General features: G+C 45.1%; 1 protein-coding gene across 1 annotated transcript; it reads left to right on the top strand.

Moving 5' to 3' along the window:
• Window positions 1–4288: 4288 nt before the first annotated feature.
• LOC310779528 (cysteine and histidine-rich domain-containing protein 1) lies at window positions 4289–26293 on the top strand (the record flags this gene model as incomplete). Its single annotated transcript, XM_083640054.1, has 11 exons — window positions 4289–4352; window positions 6054–6103; window positions 6242–6298; window positions 10679–10833; window positions 18590–18693; window positions 20924–20976; window positions 21887–21957; window positions 23558–23660; window positions 25066–25185; window positions 25445–25507; window positions 25838–26293. The coding sequence occupies 11 exons, from the start codon at window positions 4289–4291 to the stop codon at window positions 26291–26293; spliced, it is 1296 nt and encodes a 431-aa protein (XP_083496180.1).
• Between the last annotated feature and the right edge of the window lie 1246 nt (window positions 26294–27539).

The following is a 27539-nucleotide window of genomic DNA, read 5'->3' as shown; positions in this document are numbered from 1 at the left end:
GAGTGTTGCTCTTATCCCTGTTCCTGCCCATGTTGTCCCAGCTTGACTTGTGAAGCTGCTGCCGTCTCTCTGCGCTGTTGTAAAATATGAATTTTTCGGAGGAGCAGGTGGAGATGTGGAGAACCTTGATGCCATAATGTAACATGGCTGGTTTCTGCTTGTAGTTGAAGACCAGGTAGAAGATGATAATGAGACCAGACCATCCCATCCAGGATCCCCCCCCCCCCTCCTCTCTCTCTGCGGTCAGCGAGTGCATGGTTGTATCGTTGTCGATGTTTGTTCTCCCTTTTTCCAAAAAGCATGATGTGACGGTGATGGTGATGATGACGACGATGGTAAATTCTCTCCTCTTGTTGTCCCCGTTTAAAAACGTACCGTCTTGTCGACCGGCCGGACGGACGAGATGAAGGGCAAATCGTTGCCACTTGTTGTCCATAAAAAGCAGGTTTCATAAGTTGATAAACTGAATTTGACGGATGTTTCTACCGTCGATATACATATGAGCCACTGTAGCAAAATGGAGCGCCAATTTTTTTTTTTTTTTTTTTTTTTTTTTTTGCTGTGTTACTGTTCCCAAAGATGTCACATTTATTACTTGCAGCGCATCTCCTCAAGGCAGTTGGTCCGGTGGATTTTCCCACTGTTGTGGCGCCATCTGTGGGCAGCTGCACACATTGCAGCCGTGGCCGCGATATAGTGTCAAAACCCACCCACAAAAAACAACGAACTGATACGAAAGAAAGGGGAGAGAAACTGATAAATCCCCTCGTTTTGTCAGTGAGTCGGTGTGTCGAATCAACGATCTCTTCTTGTGCACGTTCTGTTTTTTCTACATCTGTGTGATTTTTGGTAAGAACCCTTGGATTGCTGCCTCACTATTCTGTATATAGAGAATACACACACACTCACGCACAGCTTACATACATACTCTCATAATCTGCAATGACATTATTTTTCATTTACTCTTTATTTTTCTGATCATGAAAGATATTAGCGTTATTACAGCAGTATAGGTATGATTACGACTCAAACAGGGGGGTTGGGGTAAACAGACTCCCCAGACATCAGGATCAGCCATGAATTGTCAATGATGCCAAATGATTTTGTGCGAAGTACACCTTTTAATCTCTGGCTCTCTCTTTCTCTTCTCTGTCTCCTCCCCCCAAAACTCTTTGTACATTTGTTGTTTTTTTCTATTTATTTAAAGCAGAAATATATGGATTGTATCGAGCATGGAAAGGCAAACAAATGTTACAGTTGAAATAAAAACAAAAAATCATGGGCTTTTATTTTACAGCAGTATATTTGTTTATTCTAGGGATTTTGTTTTCTCTCTTTTTTTGGAAGAAATAAAAAGTCATTTTCCATTCCTACATGATTGATTTTGAGTTTTTGTACAGGAACTACTGTCTTTGTTGTTGAGTTCTGGAGATATCGGGGTAACCTGACTCTGCCAGGTGGGGGCAGTATTGTTTTCACAATACCAGAGAGTCAGGTTAGATATCGGACAGGAGGAAGCCTTTCCCCCCCCACACACATAGCTGCATCTAGACTCATTTTTGTAAAGCAGCCGGCATGTGCTCAATAAAAAGCCACCTGGGCGAATAACACTTGTGACATCACTCAGCCTCCTGGGTGAGTGTGAATAGGATTTACAGTGTACAACGTTTTATTGTAATCGTCAACTCCCAGAGCCGTTTCTACGCATGTCCAATTATGTCGTGTACTACTTCCAGAGCCGTTTCTAACTTCTTCTAACCTTGCGGGGCAGCTGGATTCACGTGAGAACATGATATGAAGGACACTACTGCCCCCTATCCACTGCAATGGCATAGTCATAATAATAATAATGGCTAACCAAAAGCAGATCCAGGATCTGTCCAGCCTACAATAAGTGTGTTTTATCTCAGGCTATTGTGAGTACGTGTTTAATCTCAACACATGAGAGTGCTGGGTTATTTCAGTTTCAAGAAAGGAAGAAGGCAAACTGTTACTTACCTGGTCCTTCCCACTGGATACTTACTGTTACTTACCTGGTTACCTGGTCCTTCCCACTGGATACTTAGTGTTACTTACCTGGTTACCTGGTCCTTCCCACTGGATACTTCGTGTTACTTACCTGGTTACCTGGTCCTTCCCACTGGATACTTAGTGTTACTTACCTGGTTACCTGGTCCTTCCCACTGGATACTTAGTGTTACTTACCTGGATACCTGGTCCTTCCCACTGGATACTTAGTGTTACTTACCTGGTTACCTGGTCCTTCCCACTGGATACTTAGTGTTACTTACCTGGTTACCTGGTCCTTCCCACTGGATACTTCGTGTTACTTACCTGGTTACCTGGTCCTTCCCACTGGATACTTAGTGTTACTTACCTGGTTACCTGGTCCTTCCCACTGGATACTTAGTGTTACTTACCTGGATACCTGGTCCTTCCCACTGGATACTTAAAAATAAATCAACTGCACTCTTAAAAATGACCTGTTATTACAATATATTATATCTATAACAGATGTATGTTATTTTTTTTAACACAACCTGTTGTAACAGAATTTGCATAGTGACAGCCAGAATGAGGCTGATGGTACTAGTGTGTCGTCCCCCCCCCCCTTTTTTTTGGCACAATTGATCATCAAAAATAAGGAAAAAATAAGTAACGTTCATCAATTATTTGGTATCCTACATGCCTGCATCTGCAACAGTACCAGATTAGTATTCTAAATGTGTTGCGTCGGTAGGCTTTTTCCTTTTCACTGCAAAAAGTGTGCATTGGTATTGCTATTGTTCTTAGTATATTGACATGTTGTAGCATTAACATGTTCCTTCACTGGACCATGTTGTTGGGCAGCTTGCTCTGGCTCTGTGCTTTATTTAATACCTGTCAGCAGTGGGTGTGGCCAAAATGGCCAAATCCATTCACTAGAAAAACAGCATCCACAAACACACTACCAGTCAAAAGTCTGGGCACGCCACATTTTTCTTTATTTTTATAGTTTTCCACATTTTAGAATAACAATAAAGACATCAGAACTGTGAAATAAAACACATGGAATTATGCAGTGACCAATTTTTTTCTTTTAAACAAATCAAAACTCTTATATTTTAGACTCTTTAATGTATGAGGGATCAGTGTTAGGTAAACAAGCGGCTTACTCAGGGCCACATTATTATAATGGAAAACTATGGAGCCAGCCTTGAGTGTCTCACTCTAGCAGGCTGTGCTTTTTACTAAATTCACTTCCTTTTAAAAACTACGACGGTTCACACAACTTTAACACGACATGCTATTATACAGTACATCAGACCCTTGAGCTACTTGTGCTCTCACTCAGAATGTCAAAATATAAACGATGTGATGTATAGTTTTTGAGATATTAACGTTTATTTGGCACAACTCGTACTAGTTAACCGCTACGGTTCGGCATTTCCGGGTGGTCGCGATGTCACGCTGATTCGTCCTATAGCCAGCCACCCTTTGCCTTAAAGGACCACTTCACTATCTACATTTGTCTAAGAAGCACATTTCAAGGTCAAAATGGCGTAAAGGGAATAGAAAACTACATTAAATCAGGCGGGTCCAAACTTTTGACCGCTCGTGTGCTTTTGATCCAGGATGTTATCTAAATTCCAGTGTGAGTTTCTTGAACAGCAGAAGATCCCCAGAAAGCAGCTGAGCCCACAGGGTCAGACGGACAGCACAGACCCCGCCCCCTCAGCCCACAGGGTCAGACTGACAGCACAGACCCCGCCCCCTCAGCCCACAGGGTCAGACTGACAGCACAGACCCCGCCCCCTCAGCCCACAGGGTCAGACGGACAGCACAGACCCCGCCCCCTCAGCCCACAGGGTCAGACTGACAGCACAGACCCCGCCCCCTCAGCCCACAGGGTCAGACGGACAGCACAGACCCCGCCCCCTCAGCCCACAGGGTCAGACTGACAGCACAGACCCCACCCCCACCTGCAAGCATGGAGAGCCGATGTGACAGCTGGAAATAGACTAGAGAGAGACAGGAGGGGAGGGCTGTCAGGGTGAGCTGCTATTTTTATCATTCATTCAGCCAGGCCCAACCAACCAGAGATCTCTCTCTCTGCTGCTTCTTCTCCCATGCTGGAGAAACTTCTGGAAAAGCGGCCACACGATTAAGGCTGGGAGTCCCAGGAAGGAGGCAGACAGACAGACAGAAAGAAAGAGGGATAGAGAGATATACAGCGGAGGAGAAGAAAGAGGGATAGAGAGATATACAGCGGAGGAGAAGAAATCCCAGCACCAACCTCGAGGCCGACATGGCGCTGCTTTGCTACAACAAAGGCTGCGGAGAGAAGTTTGACGCCGACACAAATAAAGAGGGTAAGTAAGGCCTGTGCTCCCTGCTTTCTGTCTGTTTCTACTTATTTCTGCTGGTACTTTACATAGTCACAGTCCAGGTCTGCTGGTACTTTACATACTCACAGTCCATGTCTGCTGGTACTTTACATACTCACAGTCCAGTTCTGCTGGTACTTTACATAGTCACAGTCCAGGTCTGCTGGTACTTTACATACTCACAGTCCAGGTCTACTGGTACTTTACATACTCACAGTCCAGCTCTGCTGGTACTTTACATACTCACAGTCCAGGTCTGCTGGTACTTTACATAGTCACAGTCCAGGTCTGCTGGTACTTTACATACAGTCCAGGTCTGCTGGTACTTTACATACTCACAGTCCAGGTCTGCTGGTACTTTACATACAGTCCAGGTCTGCTGGTACTTTACATACTCACAGTCCAGGTCTGCTGGTACTTTACATACAGTCCAGGTCTGCTGGTACTTTACATACTCAGTCCAGGTCTGCTGGTACTTTACTTATACAGTCCAGGTCTGCGGGTACTTTACATACTCACAGTCCAGGTCTGCTGGTACTTTACATACAGTCCAGGTCTGTGGGTACTTTACATACTCACAGTCCAGGTCTGCTAGTTGCTTAAAATCTTGCTCATCAAGGCAGTGAAGCTTATTTGTCAGTCTAGGCCTGATAGAGAAAATTTCTCTATCAAGGCCTATCAGATAAATGTCTTAACTGCTGAAGCATGTGCGCCACACTTCTTGCCTTTCTAGCCTTGTGGCACACTGGTGGGTGTTTGCTTCTGGCATACTGACAGATATGCAAACAGATCACCAGTTGCTATTGTGGGATGAATTCCTCATAACTGCACCTTTGATTGATTGATTATTTTGGCATTTTTCTCTTGAATTGAAGTCGACAGCATCCTGTAGTTGTTCAGTCAGTTTTTCAACTCCAGGAACTGCGAAGGCTCATTCAAAACTTCAATCTGAAATGAGCAGCCACCCCACCATAACTCCTGAAAGAGCAACATTGCATCAGCCTACAATAAAGAGACAGTTTAACAGGCATGAATTAGTCTGTGATTAAGTTGAAATCCATGTTGAGTTCTGACCTGAGCACATTTTTTTGTGTACAGTGACCTCATCAGTATGCAATCGCTATGCAAAATGGTCGGACAGGTCTCCTATATAAAGACTAGAGAACATGTACAGTTTAGTGATGTGACAACAGGTCTTGGAACCAGCACCACCTGCTGTTTGTTACTGACACTTCATCTGGTCTGGATTTACTGTCAGATGGCGGATATGGGGAGTATTGGTTTGTGTGATGTCATCAATTGCATCATCATTATTATCAAGTGTGTGTGTGTGTGTGTGTGTGTGTGTGTGTGTGTGTGTGTGTGTGTGTGTGTGTAGATATATGAGAGAGAGAGAGAGAAGCTATAGCTTGGCATGCATGGTCAGCCACGTGTCTCTGGAAATATGCCTTCCTAGCAACTGTTACCAGCGTCCATATATGGGAAGCACAGACACACACACACACACACACACACACACACACACACACACACACACACACACACACACACACACACACCTACCTACCTCCCAACTCAAATGACCCCAGGAACAGCTGGTGTACCCTGCTCTGTGTCTGTGTGTGTGTGTGTGTGTGTGGCTACTGTGCACGCAGACAGACTGAACTCTTCCTCTTCCTCCAAAAGATTCCTGTCTCTTCCATCCAGGAGTCCCCATTTTCCATGACGCTCTGAAGGTAAAAAAAAAAAAGAATACACATGTACTTATAGTGCTATAACTACTAATGGTGAGAAATAATTAGCCCAAAATAAATTCACATGCAGCATTGTGTGTGTGTGTGTGTGTGTGTGTGTGTGTGTGTGTGTGTGCGCAGGGCTGGTCCTGCTGTAGGAAGAGGACGACAGACTTCTCAGAGTTCCTCTCCATCCAGGTGAGCAGCTCAGAGTCAAAACAATGCTTTTAGGGGGGGCATGGTGGCTAGAGCTGTCGCCTCACAGCTAGAAGGTCCTGGGTTTGATTCCCACCTGGGACGTGTGAGTGCTGAAGGAATGCGTGCCCGTCCACATGTCCTCGAGTGCCCACAAAAGGGCCTTTCTGTGTGGAGTTTGCATGTTCTCCCCGTGCCCCCTGAGGGTTTCCTTTATATAGGAACCCCTTCACCAAAACATGCAATATCCTGGTTGCTAATCTGGTTGCTCCTCTGGTCGTTAAGGGCGCCTGTTCGGAGGGAGGGGAACCGGTTGGAATAGCGTGATCCTCCCACATGCTATGTCCTACCAGTGAAGCTTCCCCTGTCAGGTGAAAAGAAGCGGCTGGCTAACTGCCCATGTCTCGGAGGAAGCATGGAGCCAGTTTCGGCTCTCCCCAGATCGGCAGAGGGTGGAGCAGCAACCAGGATAAATAAATAAAAAATAGCACTAATGGGGGATAAAAATGGGATAAAAAATCGGGGGGGAAATATATATATATATATATATATATATATATATATATATATATATATATATATATATATATATATATATATATATATAAAAAAAAAAAGCTTTTGACTTCAGGCCTACTTTACTAAAAGTCACATGTGTTTAAAAGCTGTGAAAATGAACACAAAGTACACCAAACAAGCTACTCCGTAACCATACAGGCCTATACACACAGCCCATGAAGAGTGCTGGTGAAAGCCTACATCTATGGAAGCCAGCTCAACGAACAATCTTCTAACCACCAAGGCAAAAAGCAGGAGAGCGACGTGGAACATCAGAACCTTGTACGAGAGCAGGAAATCAGCTCAAATGGCGAAATGAGGATAACATCATGGTCCTCAGGTTATGTGAAACAAGATGGAACGGAAGTAGCAAACCAGACTGACATCAGGGGAGACCATAATCTATTCTGCCCACAAAGACTTAACAAGCATGACCACACCCAAGACGTGTATGTCTGTGTGTTCCAGGGACTAGCACCCTGAGGTGTGTCTTGTGTGTTTCAGGGACTAGCACCAGTAGCGGCTGGTGCATTTTGTCCAGGGAGGGCTATACCAAATATAGGCCTGGACAATGGGGTTGAAATCAATATGATAATCATAAGGATTATTCTCAATATTGATATCATACTGTATGTTTCACGTATGCAAAATCAGTGTTCATCTCATTGAACTGAATGGTGATGTCAAACAAACCTTACATTTTCAAATAATATTCCTGCCATACCTCATTTGATCAGTTTTTAAGTAACATTTGCTTGTCATCATCAATTTAGACAGCAGAAATGTCACTATTAAAATAACTTCATATCATCACGATGATTCTACTGAAAGACAACAAACAATAATAGGCTATTGAATTATCATCCACTCCAGCCCTAAATCAAGCAAGTAGTAACGGACGTTAGCCTACTAGTACCTTCTGAATCATATGGGCAACAGATGAGTAGGCATATCAATCACGGAGCAGATTACAGAAATAGAAAGTAACCTGGACAGCAGCCCTCTGATCTCTACATCAAACTTCCCTCATTATCTTTAGCATCCATATTTACTTGAAAAGCACATGGCATAAACACTTTGGAAGAAGGACTTCCCACAGCATGTGAATGAGTTACATTACATTACCTATGAGGAAAGCACGTTCGTGCATGCAAATAGAGAGTCCGTCAAGAATGCATTGCCGTGTCGCTCTACCTGGCCGCACCTCCACCTGGTCGCTAGATACCAGCGCCCCGAATCCCTTTGTTTTGAGAGTGAACAGCGCATGTGCAATTTACACAGATCCTGGCTTAGCACTGGTGGAAGCCGGAAGTCCCCGGACGGCGTCCGTGGCAGAAAGTAGTTGACCCAAAACAGTACACATGTAGATCATTATGAATCTACATATTTATTGCAGATTATATACTCACTATCTAATATTCACCTCGCTCATAAAATATATATATATATACAGTATATATATATATATATATATTGTAACGAATCGGGTATTCGTCCAAGGAACCGGAGACTTGAAGTTGGTACAAGGCTTTTATTCTTTGCCTACACAACAGCTCCTAGCGGTAGCTTAGCCGCTAGCTCTACACACACGTCTGGTCAGCTCTCTCTCCTGGCTTGACTGACTTCCGCCACGCGGCCGCTGGTCCCATATACCCCCTTCCCCCTAGGAACACACCCACACATATCAGTTCCTAGCTAACCACGGAAACACCACATCACCTGCCATTACCTGGATCGCTACATATCCCTCACTCAACTTTAATGTCGCGCCCACGCGACACCCACAACCCACACATATCCCCCTGTACCAAAACACACCAACACCAATAACAGTTTTCCCATCACCCCATTCAGTTTCCCCAACAAACAGTCCCTTCTTTTCAGCACCCCCGTCATAATGTCTAGTTTTTCATTAGGTACTCCATAATGTCTAGTTTTGCATTAGGTACCCCCATAATGTCTAGTTTCCCATTAGGTACTCCATAATGTCTAGTTTACCATTAGGCACTCCATAATGTCTAGTTTTCCATTATTTCCTTTCTTTTTCCCACATTCATTTAACCCACATTTCCCCACAATTACACACAAGCCCCAACATTACAATTCAACAGTAACCCCCCTGTGCCCCACAGTCATCACACGCCCTGCGGTAGCTCCGCACGTCCCCCCTCTGTTTGTCCCAGTAGCCAAATGCACGAACACGGCGGAGTGTCTCTTCCGCAGGGGGCCGGCGTCCGGCCGTCACTCCCGCGAGCACCGGACCAACATCCGCGTCCTCCGCCTGCCCGCATCTCCACTCGCGCCCATTGACCTTCCAGATGGCCCTGACGTCGTCCTTCCGGTCTTGCACTCGCTCGTTTTTCCGCCCCCCTCCCCCAGGGGGCGGCGCGCTGAGGGCAGCAGAGCGAACACCACCGGCATCCATCTTCCCCTCGGCTCTCCGCAGTGCAACCTTGGGGGGGGTGTAGCGGTTAGGCTGGGCCGGTTCCCCCGGCGGTAACCCCCCTCGCTCACCCGGAGACACGAGCGTCGCTCTCTCGACTGCAACAACACTGCAGACGATGTCCCTCTCCTCCCTCTGGCTGTTCCCCTGGAGCACCGTTCTCCTGTCCGTAACAACGCTCTCTTCTCCCCGGCCGCTCACACTCTCTCCAGCCTGCGTCTCACCTCCGGCCTCCACACTCTCAGTGCAGTCCCTGGCTAAGTGCTCCGACGAACGGCAAGTCCAGCAGAGTCTCACCTGCCCGCCGCCTGCACGTCTCTCTTCTCCCGCTGTCCCCCGATCTCCGACAGCCTCTGGACACTCCCCGGCCAGGTGTCCCATCTTTCCACATAACCAGCAGGCTCCCGGTCTTTCCCAGTACCGTCGCGTCGCGTACCTGGTCTTTCCCCCGGGACCGCTGCGACACCACCTCGCTCGGTGCCCAGGCTCTTTGCATGTCCAACACAGTCTCTCTTGCGGCTCCTCCGGCCGTTCTCCACGCTGCGCCACCACCGCGCTCAGCAAGTCCACACGCTGTGTGACATCTCGTAGCACCCTCATCAGCTCCTCTGCCCAGGCAGGCGTAGCTTCCAACAGCCGTCCGACCTCTTTCAACACCCGGGCTTCCATGCCTGCCAGCATCGAGCCGAACGTCAGTATAAGGGGAGCCAGTATAAGCTCCTTCTCCCCGTTCAGCAACGGCCATTCTCCGTCGCGCACCATCGCACGTGGTCTTAGCAGCTAGCAGTTAGCAGTTAGCACCCCTGGTAGCTAACTTACTACCGCTAGGTCTTGAGCCCAAAAACCGCACCACACACAGTCTCTTTTGCCATTCCTTCTCTCACCCTCTCCCTTCTCGGCCGTCGCAGAGGGATATCGATCCCACTCCTAGACACCAGTGTAACGAATCGGGTATTTGTCCAAGGAACCGGAGACTTGAAGTTGGTACAAGGCTTTTATTCTTTGGCTATACAACAGCTCCTAGCGGTAGCTTAGCCGATAGCTCTACACACACGTCTGGTCAGCTCTCTCTCCTGGCTTGACTGACTTCTGCCACGCGGCCGCTGGTCCCATATACCCCCTTCCCCCTAGGAACACACCCACACATATCAGTTCCTAGCTAACCACGGAAACACCACATCACCTGCCATTACCTGGATCGCTACAATATATATATATATACAGTATATATATATATATATATATATATATATATATATATATATATATATATACATACATTTTATTTTCCCCTCCTTCATGTAGGTGGGGCGGCACCCTGGCGCCCTCTAGTGGCCGGCCGCCACTGACTAGCACCCTGAGGTGTGTCTTGTATGTTTCAGGGCTGTACCCGTGGGTGCCACAGCAACGTCAAGCCCCAGGAGCCTCTGCGCCCAGAGGTGTCGTCAGATAAGGCAGACGCCAAACACAACAACGGCCAGGAGATCATCTACAAGGGACCCAAGTCTGCTGAGAAGCTGCAGAAAGAGAGACCCAGGTTTGTGTGTGTGTGGGTGTGTGTGTGTGTGTGTGTGTGTGTGTGTGTGTGTGTGTGTGTGTGTGTGGGTGTGTGTGGGTGGGTGTGTGTGTGAGTCCGTCTATTTGTTCAACTCAATCAACAGAGTAAAACGTTGGCATTTTACATGACATGAAAACCATGTCATATCAACATACATTTGAAACAAAACGTAGCCAAAATACGTTTCGTCTGCAAATCCCACCCCTACTGGGACAAAAATGTAAAATATATATATATATATATATATATATATATATATATATATATATATATATATATACTTTTTTTTTTCAATGTTGTTTTTTTAAGTTTTGGTCCAAGTGAAATGTTCTATGGTCTCTCCCGATTATAGCGTTTGCTGAACCGTTTGGTTCGACGAAGTACAACTATTTTATAAGCATTTTACGAAATGTCTATGGGAAAATAAATGGCGGATGAAAATCTCTGGTACAGTGCTGAAGCAGGAAGTGACGTTCCACTTTGCCACTCTATATAAATGAGAATGAAAAACGAGTGTGAATTATCCACTCATATGAAGTGAAACATAATGAGCCACTACTTGCTTTTGGTAAGAAAACAGCAGTCACAAGAAAACAACCTGACTTCTGGCATCCATCATTCTGGCTCTTTCCAACCAAGAGCACTTGAATGCTGTCATGTCGTAGTTACCTCTGCGCAACTGGTAAGTACGAGCTTCCGAGGAGCACATGAATGCAGCATAAGCAAGGAGATACAGTATATTGCAATATTATATTGAGATTTTTTTTTTTTTATCTAATTTTAGGTATTAGATAGTATAAAGACCACACCACCACCATATGCAGAAAATAGGCCAAAAGAAAGACAAGTTTGTTACATTGGAGTGGAAGAGTCAAATGCTGAAGATACAACACTGCTATCTACAATAGTAGCCCCAGACACAATAGGCTCATTTCACAGCAACCTTTTGAGGTGGTGAAGCAGGAAATAATGCAGGTGTAATCATTAACATTAATGAGGGCACCTGGGACTGGGAACACCTAAACAGAATGGAAGCACAATTAATGGTATTATCGTGCATTCCTTTATAACTGTTGCAAACCGGAGTCGCCTGAGGTAAAGAAGACCAACCAAAATGACGCCTGACCTGTGCCCAGATCTTAAGAGAGCTTATCACGATAGGATTAGAAGTGAACTGTGAGAAAGATACGGGTAGGGTGCTACACGCGAGAGCCTGAAGTGATGTAGAACGGCATGACATGGCCTCAATCTGACACCAACTACTTTGGGGGGAGGTGAACCAGAGCATGATCTTATGCACGTTGGCCGCCCAGTAGTAGCCCATGAGGTTTGGTAAGCCCAGTCCGCCATGGGACCTGTTCCCCTGTAGTAACAACTTGCCAGCTCTTGCGTGTTTGCCTGCCCAAATGAAAGAAGAGAGAATACCATCGATGGTAATGAAAAACGATTTAGAAAGAAAAATGGGCAAACATTGAAAAATATATAAATATCTAGGAAGTATGTTCATTTTAACTGTTTGGACTCGACCCGCCAGGGAAAGAGGCAGGCGATCCCACCTTTGGAGGTCTGCTTTAACTGAGGCTGTAAGGTTAGTCAGGTTCTTATCCTGTAATGTACGGATGGATCGAGTGATTTGAATGCCGAGATATTTGAAACCAGAGTTGCATAATCTAAAAGGTATTGACGTAGATGGAATTATGTCGGCCGGTTTATTAATAGGGAGGCACTCACTTTTTTGAATGTTTAGTTTGTATCCCGAAATCGCACCGAAGGATTTCAAGACTGACATGATGCGTGGGATACTGGCTAAGGGATCACATACATATAAAAGGAGGTCATCAGCATACAACGAGACCCTGTGCTCCGTGCCCCACCTCTGGATCCCTTTCAAACCCTCTTCAGTCTTCAAAGCAATCGATAGGGGTTCAATGGCGATGGCGAACAATAGCGGTGAAAGCGGACACCCCTGGCGTGTCCCCCGGGCAAGCGAGAAAAAGTCTGAGCGTTCAGTATTGGTGCAGACTGCCGCCTGAGGGGAGGAGTAAAGTAGTTTTATCAAAGATATTAAGTTAGTTCCAAAACCAAAATGCCGTAAGGAGGAAAATAAATAGGCCCACTCCACCCTGTCGAAGGCTTTTTCAGCATCCAGAGACACAACCATTTCTGGCTCAGTAAGAGATGACGAAGTGTGGATGATACTGAGAAGCCTCCGAATGTTTGTAAAAGAATGCCTCCCTTTTATAAATCCAGTCTGGTCTTCTGATATAATTGATGACATAACTGACTCCAATCGCAAAGCGATGATTTTTGCAAGTATCTTGACATCTACCGGTAGCAGTGAAATGGGACGATATGACGCGCAGCTCAGTGGGTCTTTACCTTTTTTAAAGATCAAAGAGATAGAGGCTTGAGAGAGGGTAGGTGGTAGAGAACCCTGCCGAGACGAATCATTAAACATATCTAAGAGTAATGGAGCTAATTGAGTTGAGAATTTTTTGAAAAATTCAACCGGGAAACCGTCTGGACCTGGAGATTTACCGCTCTGCATAGATTGTATCGCTTCTTTAATTTCGCACAGTTTGACCGGAGCATCGAGAATCTGTTGATCGCTACTCGAGATCTTAGGGAAGGATAACTTATTAAAAAAAGAAGTCAAAAGAGTGTCATCGTTTGGAGGTTCAGACGTGTATAATTGAGAGTAGTAGGTTTTAAAGGTGTTATTAATCATAATAGGGTCAGAGACAACAGAGCCTGATTCATCAAGTATTTGAGTAATTTGATTTGAAGCTTGTTTGGCTTTTAGTTGATAAGCCAAGAGACGGCCCGCCTTGTCCCCGTATTCGTATGTAGAACCCCGTGACTGGAAGAGGAGGCGTTCTGCCTCCCTAGTTAACAAGAGGTCGAGCTCAGTTTTCAGTATCAGCCTATCCTTGTATACGCCTGAAGATTGATTGTTTAAAAGCAAGATATCAAGGTTAGCGATAGCCGTTTCTAGCTCCTTTTGACGTGCTCTACGAAGTTTATTAATATGTAGTGTACATGAGATAATTTTCCCTCTAATGAAAGCCTTAAGGGTTTCCCATAATAGAGATGCAGAAGTCTCTTCATTTTGGTTGGTCTCACAGAAAAAGTCAATAGATTCAGAAACATATTTGCAATTGTTTGCATTGGTAAGGAAGAGAGGGTCTAAGCGCCAGGTTCTGAATGCCTTAGGCTTCAATTTAAAGTGGAGATCCAAGATCACAGTAGAATGGTCAGAGACAGTTATTGGGGAGTAGTGAGTGGATAAAATAGATGAAATAAGTGACTTATCAATAATAAAGTAATCTATACGCGTAAATGAACGATGTGCATGGGAGAAGAAAGAATATTGTCTTGTAGATGGGTTTAGAAATCTCCACGGGTCAATGTAGCCGTACTGATCCATAAAAGCAGAGAGAGTCTGGGCCATTCTAGTAGCTGCCACTGGTTTCGTACTAGACCTATCCAAGAGAGTATCAGTCACACAGTTCATGTCGCCTCCTAGTAAGAGTAAATGGGAATTCAGATATGGAATGGAAGCCAGCAACAGTTTCATAAAGTTTTGGTCGTCCCAGTTCGGGGCATAAACAGACACTAAAACCACTGGTTTCTGGTAGAGTGTACCAGAAACGATGACATAGCGACCATTCGGATCAGTAACTACATCTTTAGAAACAAAATCTACATTTTTCCTAATTAATATCGCAGTGCCCCTTGTCTTGAAATTAAAACTTGAATGGAAAATCTGTCCTATCCAGGGCCTATGCAGTTTCCACTGTTCCGAGTTACATAAATGCGTTTCCTGAATGAGTGCTATGTCAGCGTTCTGGTCCTTAATATGTGTCAAGATTTTTGTGCGTTTTACCGCACCATTTAACCCACCAGTGTTCAGTGAAATGATCCTCACTGCCTGCCCACCACCAGCCGGAGCCTCTGTCACGCTTGCCATGGAATGGTCCATGGAAACCTCGGATAACACAGGCCAGACTCACGATGCAGGAAACATATAAAAGAAGTGAAATACTTGAGAGCAGTGAAACACAAAACAAGCAGCATTTTCAAAGTAAAACTTTCAAACGAAAAAATAAAAATAAAAATAAAATAACAACAAAAAAAAAACACCGACCCACCCCCCTTCCCTATTGGATGAGCATAAGACATCCACCCCTTCCACCTACCCCTTCCCCCTCTAACCCTCCCCCTCCAACCCATACTAACCTTGAACTTCCCTTTCTGCAACGACGGCATTCTTTCTATCTTTCCCGACATGTCCCAGGGACTACCCTTCCAAAGTTTCGCCCCAAAAGTTTACCAGAGTAAGGGTTGTGGACAACATAGCAGTTATTGAATGTGTAATCCTCAGTATCACCAGCAATGCCAAATAGGCCAGAGGACAGAACAACCTGTCAAGGCAATAGGAAGGTAAGAGTAAAAAATAAAAATAAAGAAAATACACACACACACACACACACACACACACACACACACACACACACACACACACACACACACACACACACACACACACACAAAAAAAAAAACCAACAACAACAAGCATACACACTAAAAGATATACACACCCCCGTAGGTACACATCTACATCCCTGTGCTCGCTCTGGTGTTTGCATGCACAGGTATATGCATGAGTTTCCCATACCAAGGCACACATCGGTATAGAGGTAAGTCCTATTGATAGAGGGAGGTCAGTCAGTTGGCATGTGACTTCCCTACATCCACATACAATCGAATATACCCTCACATACATCAGCATTAATAAGAAAAGGAAAAAAAGAAAAATAAGAAAATTGATCATTCTGACAGAGGTAGGTTAATCAGCCAGCCTGTAGGCTGCACACACCCACACACACGCCCACACACACACACACACCCACACACACGCACACACACGCACGCACACGCACGCACACACACACACACACACCCCCCCCCTCTCATTTCTCTTTTTCTAGTGTATAGTTTGTAGATCGGCCAGCATGTAAAACCCACATATCCACGCATGTACCACGACCCACATTGACGCTGATAGAGGTAGATCACTTTGATTGGCCAGCCTATAGGACACATACTTCCGCACTCATACCCTGGCCCCAATAGAGGTAAACTGGATCAGTCAACTAGAGGACTGGCCGGTAGAATCATTTCATGAGTGTCAAGATTTAACATTATGGCTGACCGGGTTACATGTAGGCGCGCACCCACATACTCGCACACACACACACTATACCCCCCTACATTGGCATCACAGACTATGTACCTATAATGTTTTCAGCCTTTTACCCCCCCCCCCCCCCCCACCCATACCCACGGCCAAAAAGATCTTCCATTCAACAGTGGTTTTATTAAACTAATATTAACTGAAACTATTATACTGGCCTATTCAATAATAGTCTGCACTCAGTGTGATATGAAAATTAAACAGAATGGAACAAAGAAAGAAAGAGAGAAAAAAATAAATCCAAATCATTGTCACTGTGGACTGATTTACCACTCTCAGTCCCGCTTTAGAAGTAATGAAAAATCCTCTTGGTTGATGTCCTTATGTCCTATGATAGAGGGCCAGTACTGTGTAGTCCTGTGTTAGCCAACTAGTTAGCATCATAGTTAGCCTGAACCATGTCCGAAGTAGGCCATATCGAGAGTCAAGGCCTAGGTTGTAGAAAACGTCAAGCTTTGTGAAGTCCGACCCGTTTAGGTAGAGAAGTGAAGAAATGTGGCCGCACCGGAGTGTGGTCCCAGGAGGCACGCTATGGTTTGTTTCCAGAGAAGTGAAGTAACACAGAGTGGTGGAATGGTGCTGGCTAATGTAGCGGTTAGCTCCGTTAGCTCGTCTCAAGTTGACGGCCGTGGCTAGGCTAGATAGCTCCTCCGACCCAGTAACAAACCACTCAAAGAAGCAAAAAGGGAAACAAGAAGACAGGACCTCAATCTTGTCGATAACTGACTGCGAAGGTTTCAGCCTCCTCTGACGATGTGAACCGTTTCTTGGTTCCATTTTGAAGTGTGATCTGTAGCCGCGCTGGATATAGCAAGGACGGCTTGAGACCAAGGCCATACAGCTTCGCCATGATATTTCGATACCTTACGCGCTGTTCAAGCACTTCAGGGGTGTAATCTTCAAAGATGTGCACAGCTGCTCCTCGATATTGTATTTTACCACGTTGCTTACGAGCTTCTCTGATGATCCGGTCCTTGATTTGATATCGATGTATTCTGATTATTACAGGCCGCGGTCTCGCTCCGTTTGGCGGCCTAGCAGTAAGCACTCGATGTGCTCGGTCCAGCTCCGGAGGGGAGGTGAGGGTCTGGTCCCCCAACAATTCCACTAGGAGCTCCGAGAAGAATTCAGTAGGTCGAGGTCCCTCAATGGATTCGGGGAGGCCGACGATTCTAATATTGTTGCGACGGCTACGTCCCTCCAGGTCCGCCGTTTTCACCATCAGCCTCATGTTGCTCTCAGCCAGGGCGTCGCACCTTTGTTCCAGCTTAGTGATACGCTGGTCTTGGAGGTCGACATTCGATTCAAGGGAATCGATACGTTGTCCATGCTCTGTCACCGAAGACTGTATTTTATCTAGCTTCGCTTCCATTGATGCGAAGCTAGTCATTATATCGATCCTTAAGTCTGCCAGCATGCTGATAACGCCAGAGTCGTCAACTTCTATGTTCTGAAGCGCAGCAGTTTCTACGGGTGGAGCTTTCTTTGCTGGCATGTCGTTTGATAAGTAGTTAAACGATAGCCATTCTTAATTCAACATTCAAACTTTGCATAGGGCACGAAATAGTAGGTTTTAAGCATAAGCGGGCAGGAGAACCCAAGACGCCACCTCTCACTCACATGCTCACCAAACCGGAAGTCCCATCTATGGTGTTATTCCTTTATAACTGGGAACTGGTAATCTTACGGTTCAAAAGTCATGAGCTGGGACGGTGACGTCACCAGAGCTGGTATTTCCCATTCCAAACTCGTAGGCGCCTCAGCAGCCTCGACCTCAAAAATCCAAGATGGCTGCTCCGTGCAACAACAGTAGTTATAATCGTATAAATGCTATTTAGCACTTCTGTCTTGTTTGTGTCTCATTAAATCAGCTGTACACACAGCACGGCCTACTTCTATCTGTGTGGACATGAGGCTGCAGTGTTTGTATGCGCAAAATGCCATGAAATGCCTTGTTATCAACTGTTATTGCTAACAATGGCTAGCCGGCTAGCGAGTGGATCTGACCAGTGAACAGTGAACTTCCCAGCTCAACTTTTCTGCAAATGGAATGCTAACAAAACGGATGTGACGTCATTTAGCCTCCACATCCCAGTTCTTTTGCGATAAAGGAACGCACGATTAGTGTACAGCTGCTTTACTTCCTGCCTTTATCAGCTCAAAAGGGTTGCTGTGAAACCACGTCTGCGGGTGGGAAGCCGGTGAGGTATGAGTCCTGGTCGCTGCACTAGTGCCTAAATGGCACTAAAATGGCCTAAATGGCTAGGAAGGTCGGAAACCCTCATTAATGTTTTGTGTGCACCTGTGTTACTTCCTGCCTTTTAGACACAAAATGTCTACTGGTGAAAAAGGCCCATCGGAGAGAAAACACGGGGTCTAAAATATATTAAACATTTTCTTACACCCCTGTGTGTGTGTGTGTGTGTGTGTGTGTGTGTGTGTGTGTGTGTGTGTTTGCGTGCGTGCGTGCATGCGTAGCTCAGAAGAGGCCAAGACCAAGCTGACCCAGAAGGTGTCTGCGTCGCTGGCTCAGGTGCTGGCCAAACTGGACATCAGCAACAGAGCAGAGAGGGAGAGGAAAGGTCAGTGTGTGTGTGTGTGCAGAGATGAGAAGTAACTAGGTACAAATACTTTGTTATTGTACTTGAGTAGGATTTTCAGGTATCTGTACTTTACTATTTATTTTTCTGACATTTTACTTTTACTCCCTACATTTTAACAGAAATATCTGTACTTCCTACTCCTTACATTTTCAAAAAAGGCTAGTTACTTTAGTTATAATGCACATCAGACAAAAACTAAAAAATATAAATAAGGCATGGCCGATGTCACAAATAAATCACAGATGATGTCATCAGTAATGGCAATTGCATCAGTGATGTCGAGCATAGTAATGTCATCAGTGAGTGATGTCATCAGTGAGTGCAGTGATGTCACTTGAGGCAATTGTGATGTCATCAGTGAGTGATGTCACTCGAGCAATTGTGATGTCATCAGTGACTGATGTCATCAGTAATCATGTTATTACAATGTCATCATGTAATAATGTTATGATGTCACGTTATGATGTCATAATGTCCAACCCCACATTCAGTCCCTTCATATTACCTTCTGTTTGAGACACAGCATACAAGTCAGTGTGGTACAGTGACACATCTGAAGGAATGGCTGTTGAAGCAGGGCATGGTAAAGGTAAAGCGGCTCCGTGATGCCGCCTGTGCAGGAGACCTGGACAAACTGAGGAGCCTGCTGCAGAGAGACCACTTCAGAAGGCAGATCAATGAGCAGTGTTCTACTTTTTATGGTCGTTGGACCCCTCTGATGTACGCAGCCATGGGGGGTCATGCTGCCTGTGTGGACTACTTGATCACACAGGGAGCACAGGTAGACCTAGCTGATGAATGTAACTGGACGCCTCTCTACTGTGCCGTGCTCTACGGTCACCTGGACTGTGTCCGGATCCTCCTGGAAGCCGGGGCCGACCCCAACAGAAGCAGACACGGCTCAGACACCCCTCTCTACCTCAGTGCTGAACACAATCGCCTGGACGTGGCTTCTCTCCTGCTGGAGGTGGTGCTGCGGCGTGGGTGTAACATGGCCTTTGTCCAGCTGCTGCTGGACCACGGCGCCGACCCGGCCCTGGTGACCACAGAACAGGCACAGCTGGAGGGGAGGGCGGATCCTGAAGCTCTCAGGGTCTTTCTGGAGGCCAAGAGATGTCCTCGCAGTCTGGCGCACGTGTGTCGGATCCAGATCCGCCAAGTGCTGGGCACACATCGCCTGAACCAAGTCCACTCCCTCCCACTAACACAAGTGATGAAGGACTTCGTGCTCCACCAAAACTGACTTGAAGCTTGAAGGGAGTCAGTTTATTTATTTTCATTTCCTAGATTTAGTTCTTCAGTGACTGTTTCAAACAAATCCAGGACCACCAGAGATTATAGACCATCAGCACACACCACCTGCAGCCAATCCTACTACTTGGAGAGCGTTATTTGGAATGTGTCCGTGTGTGCTCGGTTCATCGTCTCCAGAGTCCCCACCCCAGAAATTCTGTGTATCTTATTATGATGTGAGGTTCAGTTAACTTTTCACAGAAACAGCCGGGAGAAATACTTTTTACTTTTATACTTGATTACATTTCAGAGCCTGTAATTTGTTACTTTTACTTGATTAAACAAGTTGAATCAGTACTTCTACTTTTACCAGTCTTTATTTAGACAAGTAACTGTACTGTACTACTGAAGTAAATAATATGTATTTTTCCCATCTCTGAGTGTGGAGTAAGTAGTGTGTAGTCTGCCATTTTATGTGTAATGAAATGTTGCCCCAGTAGATTTTTCTTTTATTTTTTTACTTTTATTGGAAATTGTGATGGTCCTGATTGCTCTCTCTCTCTCTCTCTCTCCCTCTCTCTAATTCACATTCAACGAAGCTTTATTTGCATGCCAGGTTAGAAACTCCTATTGCCAAAGCAGTACAGACAATTAACACGGATGATTATACAGTAATATGCAAATAACAAAATGTTCTCTCTCCGTCTCTCCCTCTCTCTCCTCTCTGTCTCTCCCTCTCTTTGTCTCTCTCCCTCTCTATCTCTCTCTCTGTCTCTCCCTCTCTTTGTCTCTCTCCCTCCATCTCTCCCTCTATCTCTCTCTCTCTGTCTCTCCCTCTCTTTGTCTCTCTCCCTCCATCTCTCCCTCTCTATCTCTCTCTCTCTCTGTCTCTCCCTCTCTTTGTCTCTCTCTCTCCCTCTCTCTGTCTCTCCCTCTCTCTCTCTCTCTGTGTCTCTCTCTCTCCCTCGTCCAACAGAGAGTGAAATTGTGATGCATGGGACACGATGCAAGAACGCAGGATGCAAAACAGTGGGTCTCTTTATCCTTTGTTAATTTGTGTGTATGGCTTTGTATGTGTGCACGTGCGTGTGCGTGTGTGTGTGTGTGTGTGTGCGCGCGCGCGTGCGTGTGTGTGCGTGTGTGTGCGTGTGTGTGTGTGTGTGTGTGCGCGTGTGTGTGTGCGTGTGTGTGCGTGTGCGTGCATGTGTGTGTGCGTGTCCGTGCGTGCGTGCGTGTGTGAGTGTGTGTGTATAGCCACTTTCACATAAGCTACACTGTGTGTGCGTGTGTGTGTGCACGTGTGTGTGTGTGTGTGTGTGTGTGTGTGTGTGTGTGGGGGGGGGGGGTGCAACTTTGCTACTTCTGTGGCACTTCTGCCGTGGCCCAAAATAGTCGACTGTCTGACATCAGCAAAAGCCAAACAGATTCATCATCCACACCGACAGCTAGGAGCTGCTGGCCTGCCTACCACACACGCACGCACGCACGCACGCACGCGCACACACACACACACACACACACACACACACACACACACACACACACACACACACACAGACACACACACACACACTTGAATTCAGTTTCTCATTCCCCCACTTTAGTATTCTGATGTGTTTAGCGCCCCCTCTGGTGGTCAGCAGTGGTAACAACACCTCAACATTCAACGTTAATACATTTCTGTCAGTAATCAGTACACAAACACACGGCACACACGCACACACATGCACACACACACATGCACACACACACACACACACACACACACACACACACACACACACAGATACATGTGTGCGTGCGTGTCTTATTATGAGGTTATAGATTGATAACCAGGACTGGGAAGGGAAACTGTAATCCATTATTACAGAATATTAATCATCTGATGTTTACATTGTAATCCTTAATGTAACGTGCATGTGTGCGTGTGTGTGCTTAGACCTACCAAGGCCCAGAGACAGACCTAGAAGTCTGCAGCCACCATCCTGGAGGTCCTGTCTTCCATGAGGGGTAAGAGACGCACGCACGCACGCACGCACACACACACACACACACACACACACACACACACACACACGCACACACACACACACACACGTTGTGTTACTATTCAGCATGTTGTAGAATTGGTTCTGCAGCTTGTACTATGCAGGCATTATACATCATCTATTGCAATATTAATATTTATTTGTTTAGCATTTTATTAATCAAAACAAACAAAACATGAATGGAAGACTATGAATGTTACACAAAAACAAATCTATAAAGGATCTAAATACAATTTTAGAAGTAACTGAAAACATGCATTAAAGACAATTTTTCGATTAAGGTGTTTACATGAGTTGCCTATAGAATATTCCATTCATATTCCCGTTTACATGCTACAGAGCATAATGAGTGAAGACAAACGCCCACATGACGTGCCTCACAATTTTTGGTTTGTTTGTTGTTTTTCTGCATGTTTTTTAGCGGGGGGTTCCTATCTGGAGGAAACCCCAGGGGAGCACGGGGAGAACATGCAAACTCCACACAGAAAGGCCCTTTTTAACGACCCCACCTCGGCCGTAGGCGCTGAGGACGTCCCTCCGGAGTTTACTCTATTCGCCTTATGTAGAAGAGACAGTCTGCCTTGAGAGACTAACAGGAAGTGTAAACACAATCAGAACTGATTGTGTTTACACTTCCTGTGGCAGAGCTTATCCCTGCAGCCTGCTTCCAGTGAGTCACTAGCTTTGAGCAGAGACCATCTCTGGTTTGACCTGGGGTAAAACAGCCGGTGTTTTGATGAACAGGGTTCTAATAATGACACTTTAATTTAGATTAGATTTAGATTTAGATTAGATTCATTTCGAACATGGTGAAAACAAAAACAAAGATAAATAATAAAAGAAATATAGGCAAGAAGTGCCAAACGATCATAGTCAATTGGAATTCACAGCATACAATATACAGCAAATTCACAATCAATTTACATTTGTTTATCATGCCGGAAAAGGAGTAGGAAGAAGTTAATACTTATCAAGTCCTACCCCCTGTTTTATATCTATAGGCTTAAATTAAAGTATTATACTGTAATATAACATGTTATACTACTGTATTAATATATAAGAGATGTGTACATACTCACATTATATCCATAATAATATCACACATACTATAGAGTTTTGCCTAGTACATTTGTAGCATACCATGTACACATACTAAAACACTTGCGTGTACACACACACACACACACACACACACACACACACACAGATACCCCCCCCCCACCCTCACACGCACTCCCACATACACATTTACAAACATTCACAATTGAATCGTACATAGTTACTTTATAGAATCCATTCTGTATCTATTTAATATCAAGTCTTTAAACCTCCGTTTGAATTGATTAAGTGATCTACATAACATCAATTCCTCACTACAGTTGTTCCACAGATTAACTCCTTTAACGCCGATACAGTGATGTTTTGTATTTGTCCTGACTAGTTGTTTTTTGAACAAGCAGGTTCCTCTTAAGTCATGATGACTTTCTCTTATTTGAAACAACTTTTTCCTCTATAAGAAGACTCTAAGTTATAATAATGTGTTTTTTTTTTTTTTTAATTAGGTATAAGTATTGGAGCTGCTGCTGTATAAGGACCATAGACTTCGATGCTTTCCTTGACCAGAAGGGCTGCGCCACAGGCAAACACTGCTGGATCCCCAAAAAGGTAAACATGTGATTACGATTGTTACTTTGTAGCCGTATAACAATGAAACCTGACTCTGCCACGCCCCCATCTGGCAGTGTCAGGTTCATAACAATGGGCCCCAGGGTACAAACGGCCTCAAAATGCTCTGACATAAAAAAATGTGGTTTCACCCTGATTTGTGCCGTTCTCAGCCAGAAAAATGGAATGATAGTTGTTTAGGAAATGAGCGAGAACACCGCCCGAGGCAGTTAGAAAATGTGGTGTAAACACGGTGGTGTAAATTGAGTGCTCATTGGCCAGTATGCAAATCAAATTTCATTCCATAAGTGATCAAATTGCCCCTGAAGAGGACTGAAATGCCATATCAAGGGGACAAATTCCCTCTGGAAAAAAAAAGTGAAATTGTCATTCCTACACACATACAATATCAGTGGATACACCTGATCCATCCTCATACTGTAGTGTTGCTTCTCAGTAGCATTGCCTCTGATCCTTGCTGTATTGTTTGTGCCTGTAACCGCTAATTCTGCTGTTACGATTCAAATCGTCCCCCCGCCTGGATAATGCCTGCACATCACTTAGCACACATAGCAGTACAATATTACCCTTTGGCAGGCATAGAAAATTGATTCAAAGAGGTAGAAACTTTAAAGTCTGTGTCAAGCAAACTGCGAGATTTGTTTCACATTAGACGTGGTGGAAATTACTTTGCTGAAAACATGTGAAAAGAATGAGAGAGTTTCAAAGCAGAGAATACATGGTCCTGAAATCTAATTATATATACCTGGTACTTCAAATTTGGCTGTGTCTGGGTGGTTAATAACACGTTTCTGTGGTGTGACAAACTCAAAAGACACATAGATTTTTGGTTTTCACAGACTTTAATATCACAAGGTTATATTTGGGCATATGATATTTCAGTGCACTTAAAGGAATACAGTAAGTTTATGGCATATTGGCCCGTTGTTGCACTTACCCTTTAGCTGATCAGTAGATTATTCACACTGGTGCTTTATGCTAACATGTTAGCATACACTGTGTTGAGTGATGCTAACACATTGAGTGATGCTAACACGTTGGCATACACTGTGTTGAGTGATGCTAACAGGTTAGCATACAGTACACTGTGTTGAGTGATGCTAACACATTAGTGTACACTGTGTTGAGGGATGCTAACAGGTTAGCATGCACGGTGTTGAGTGATGCTAACATGTTAGCATACACTGTGTTGAGTGACAGTAGGCGACTAGCCTTATCTCAAAAGTGAGAGAGTGACAGCTTGTTCTAATGCTAAATGGTGAGTGTTTGTGGCACATTGTGTCAGTTTTGCATTCACGAAAAAGATAAACAACACTGTTTTGAACTGTGTGTGTGTGTGTGTGTGTGTGTTGTCTGTCTGTCTGTCTGTCTGTCGCGTGAACAGGACAAGAGGAAGGTGGCCTGTCGACACGACTGGCACCAGACGGGCAGCAATGTATTTGTGACGATTTACGCCAAAAACGCCAACCCAGCAATATCCAGCATAGAGGCCAACCGGACAGTGGTGAGTTACACACACACACACACACACACACACACACACACACACACACACACACACACACACACACACACACACACACACACACACACACACACACACACACACACACACACACACACACACACACACACACACACACACACACACACACACACACACACACACACACACACACACACACACACACACACACACACACACACACACACACACACACACAAACTCACTCTGTGTTTCTCCCTCTCTCTCCTCTCTGCAGCTCTCGTGCCACATCCAGTTTGAGAACGATAAGGTTTTCAAGAAAGACTACCACCTCTGGGGAGTGAGTACCTGCTTTCCAAATACTGTCACAATATCAACGTTGTTGTTGGTTTTTCACTCACTGTACCAATACCATATGTTATTGATTTATCTCGGTTATCATGCTTTCATGCGTTTCTCAAAGTGTGTGGCTTTTCTGCTGCTGCCTCACTTTTCCTATTTTTTTTAAGCACGCAGTCACAAATGTCAAAAGTGGTCACAGTGGTGAGATCAAGTTGAAGTGGAAGTTGCTTCTTTTTATTTGCACAACATACTGAAAGAAAGGTCCCTTTCCTATCCTCCATCTTTCTCCCTTCGCCTCCCCCACCTCCCTCCCTTCTCTCCCCTCCAGGTGGCGGATGTGAAACAGAGCTCGGTCAACTTCGTCCCGTCCAAAGTGGAGGTGTGCCTCCGCAAGGCCGACCCGGTGGCCTGGGGCAAGCTGGAGGACCCCAACTTCAAAGCCGAGCCCGAGCCCGCGGACGACTTCGTCGCGGAGACGACGAGCGAGCCGGAGCGGCCCGACTGGGACATCGACGACGATGACATCAGCGACTCGGATGAGGAGTGGAGCTACAACACCAAGAAGAAAACCACAGAGGAGACAGGGGAGAAGAAAGAGGAGAAGAAAGAAGAGAAAAAAGATGAGAAGAAACTAGAGCTAGAGGAGGAGGAGAGGAGGAGGGCAGTGCAGGAGGAGCTGAAGAGGGCGGAGGAGGAGAGGAAAAAGAGGGAAGAGGAGGAGAGGAAGAGAAAGGAGGAAGAGGAGATGGAAGGGTACGAAGACATGCCCGAGCTGGACAGCTAGGGAGAGAGTGCTCACTCCGGGGGGGAAATTGTGAAACCACGTTTTCAGAGTGAAAGGGTTTGTCCTGACTTGCTATTAGCTTGGAAGAAACATTTGTTATTGATTTTTCGTTTTTAAGTTTAATTCAAGGGGCAACCTCCACGGTTGAAAAATGAAGCAGAGTGCCTTAAACCTGCATAATTTCTAATGGCCAGCAGGGGGCGACTCCACTGGCTACAAAAAGAAGTCTGATTGTATGAGAGTGAATTAAATGACCCTACTTCTCACTTGATTTATTAGCTCACTAAACACTTTCCTCATGAGTTGATGGTTTCAATCTCTAGTTTCAAGTCTTCTTCAACACAGCGTGATGTTGATTTAGTAAATGATGGTCTCATTTAGAGTAAAATAGGCGATGAAGCAGCCTATATTATTTTGGGGCGTGATTGACAGCTCACTGATCACGGACCAATAGCAGGCGGCGCTGTGGCTCTGTGGGAAACCCCTGGTCTCGTGCTAGCTGCTTCTGGCTCCACATATCCAAAGATGGCCTTGGTCCTTTTTAATAGTTCATAATAGTAACAGAATCCTCTACATTTTAGAGATTTTGAGTGATTCTTGCGATAACCATGTTTTTTCATAAAAAAAAATAATACTGTAAACATTATCTATGGTGTTTTGGACTGACTCTCCCAGTTACTGGATACAATATTTGAAATAAAGTTTTTCTGTGCCTGAAACGGAAGCATAATGTTTCACACTCAATGTCAATGTTTCGATAGATAGATACTGTAGATAGATAGATATGATAGAAAGATAGATGTTTCTGTATGTTCACTGGACAGAGGAATCTAAACAGAGAGTATGGCTGTTTGTAATTCCTCACCCAGCCCCACGTTTTCATCATAAAGATTAATGATTCATTTAAAAGCCTAATGAATCATGGGAGTAGTTACCGGTGTCGGGCCAGTTAAACAGTAGAGGGCAGACCGGCCGTTAGCTCACCAGTCACTCTGAATTTGTATTTCCATGCATTGTTTTCATTAATATGTGCAAGGACAGATCTCACACACCCTCCTGTACTGTGTCTTACTGTACTGTGTCTCGGACTCATCTACTCTTTAGGCAAAGCAGGTAGCCTGCATGTATGCTCAAAGTACATAGAACACGCCCTGAAACGCACAGCAATGCGCATTCACACCAAGGCAACATTTGCAGATTCGTGCAACAACGAGCTTACATCCAAAACGTCACAAATGAGGCGATA

Source organism: Poromitra crassiceps (assembly GCF_964638095.1).
Source record: "Poromitra crassiceps genome assembly, chromosome: 7".
NCBI classification, from domain to species: Eukaryota; Metazoa; Chordata; class Actinopteri; order Beryciformes; family Melamphaidae; genus Poromitra; species Poromitra crassiceps.
This window is presented reverse-complemented; position numbering and strand designations above follow the sequence as displayed.